General features: G+C 64.6%; 1 protein-coding gene across 1 annotated transcript in view; it reads right to left on the bottom strand.

The window, feature by feature from the left end:
- Ankrd40 (ankyrin repeat domain 40) overlaps positions 1-435 on the bottom strand; it is a 17,446-nt gene extending 17,011 nt beyond the window's left edge. Inside the window, exon 1 of the mRNA XM_013038069.1 lies at positions 270-435. Within this exon, the coding sequence (XP_012893523.1) occupies positions 270-403 (134 nt within the window). The 5' untranslated portion in view covers positions 404-435. The remainder of the gene's footprint in view (positions 1-269) is intronic.
- Between the last annotated feature and the right edge of the window lie 6 nt (positions 436-441).

The following is a 441-nucleotide window of genomic DNA, read 5'->3' as shown; positions in this document are numbered from 1 at the left end:
GGGGGAGGGGTGCGGAGGGGGAGGACAGGGTATGGGCAGGATGTGGGCAGGACGCGCTTTTGATTGCACGAGGCAAGGGTGATCCAGACTTGGCCTCAAGAGGGAACGACCTGGGAGGACTGAGACACCAGGCCTCACCTCTGTGCCCGACATTCAAGTATAGTGCCAGGCCCAGGTGGCAGCTGATGGTGCCATGCCCCCTCTCCGCCCCCTCCCCACACACAAGGCCAACAGCCCTGACCCTAAGGCCTCCCCGACTCCCCACTTACCAGCCGTTGACCTCATTTTGGGAGTTCACATCTACCCCGCTCTCCACCAGTTTCTGCACCTCCCGAATGTCCCCCAAAGCCGCGGCCTCCCGCAGCCTCTCCTGCTGCTCCTTCTGCTCTAGGAGGGCACTCATCTTTCCCCCGGGTCCCAGGCCCCAGGCCGCCCCGCCCC

Source organism: Dipodomys ordii, unplaced genomic scaffold, assembly GCF_000151885.1.
Source record: "Dipodomys ordii isolate 6190 unplaced genomic scaffold, Dord_2.0 Scaffold7, whole genome shotgun sequence".
NCBI classification, from domain to species: Eukaryota; Metazoa; Chordata; class Mammalia; order Rodentia; family Heteromyidae; genus Dipodomys; species Dipodomys ordii.
Note: the sequence above shows the minus strand (reverse complement) of the source record. Positions and strands in the feature narration are given on the sequence as shown.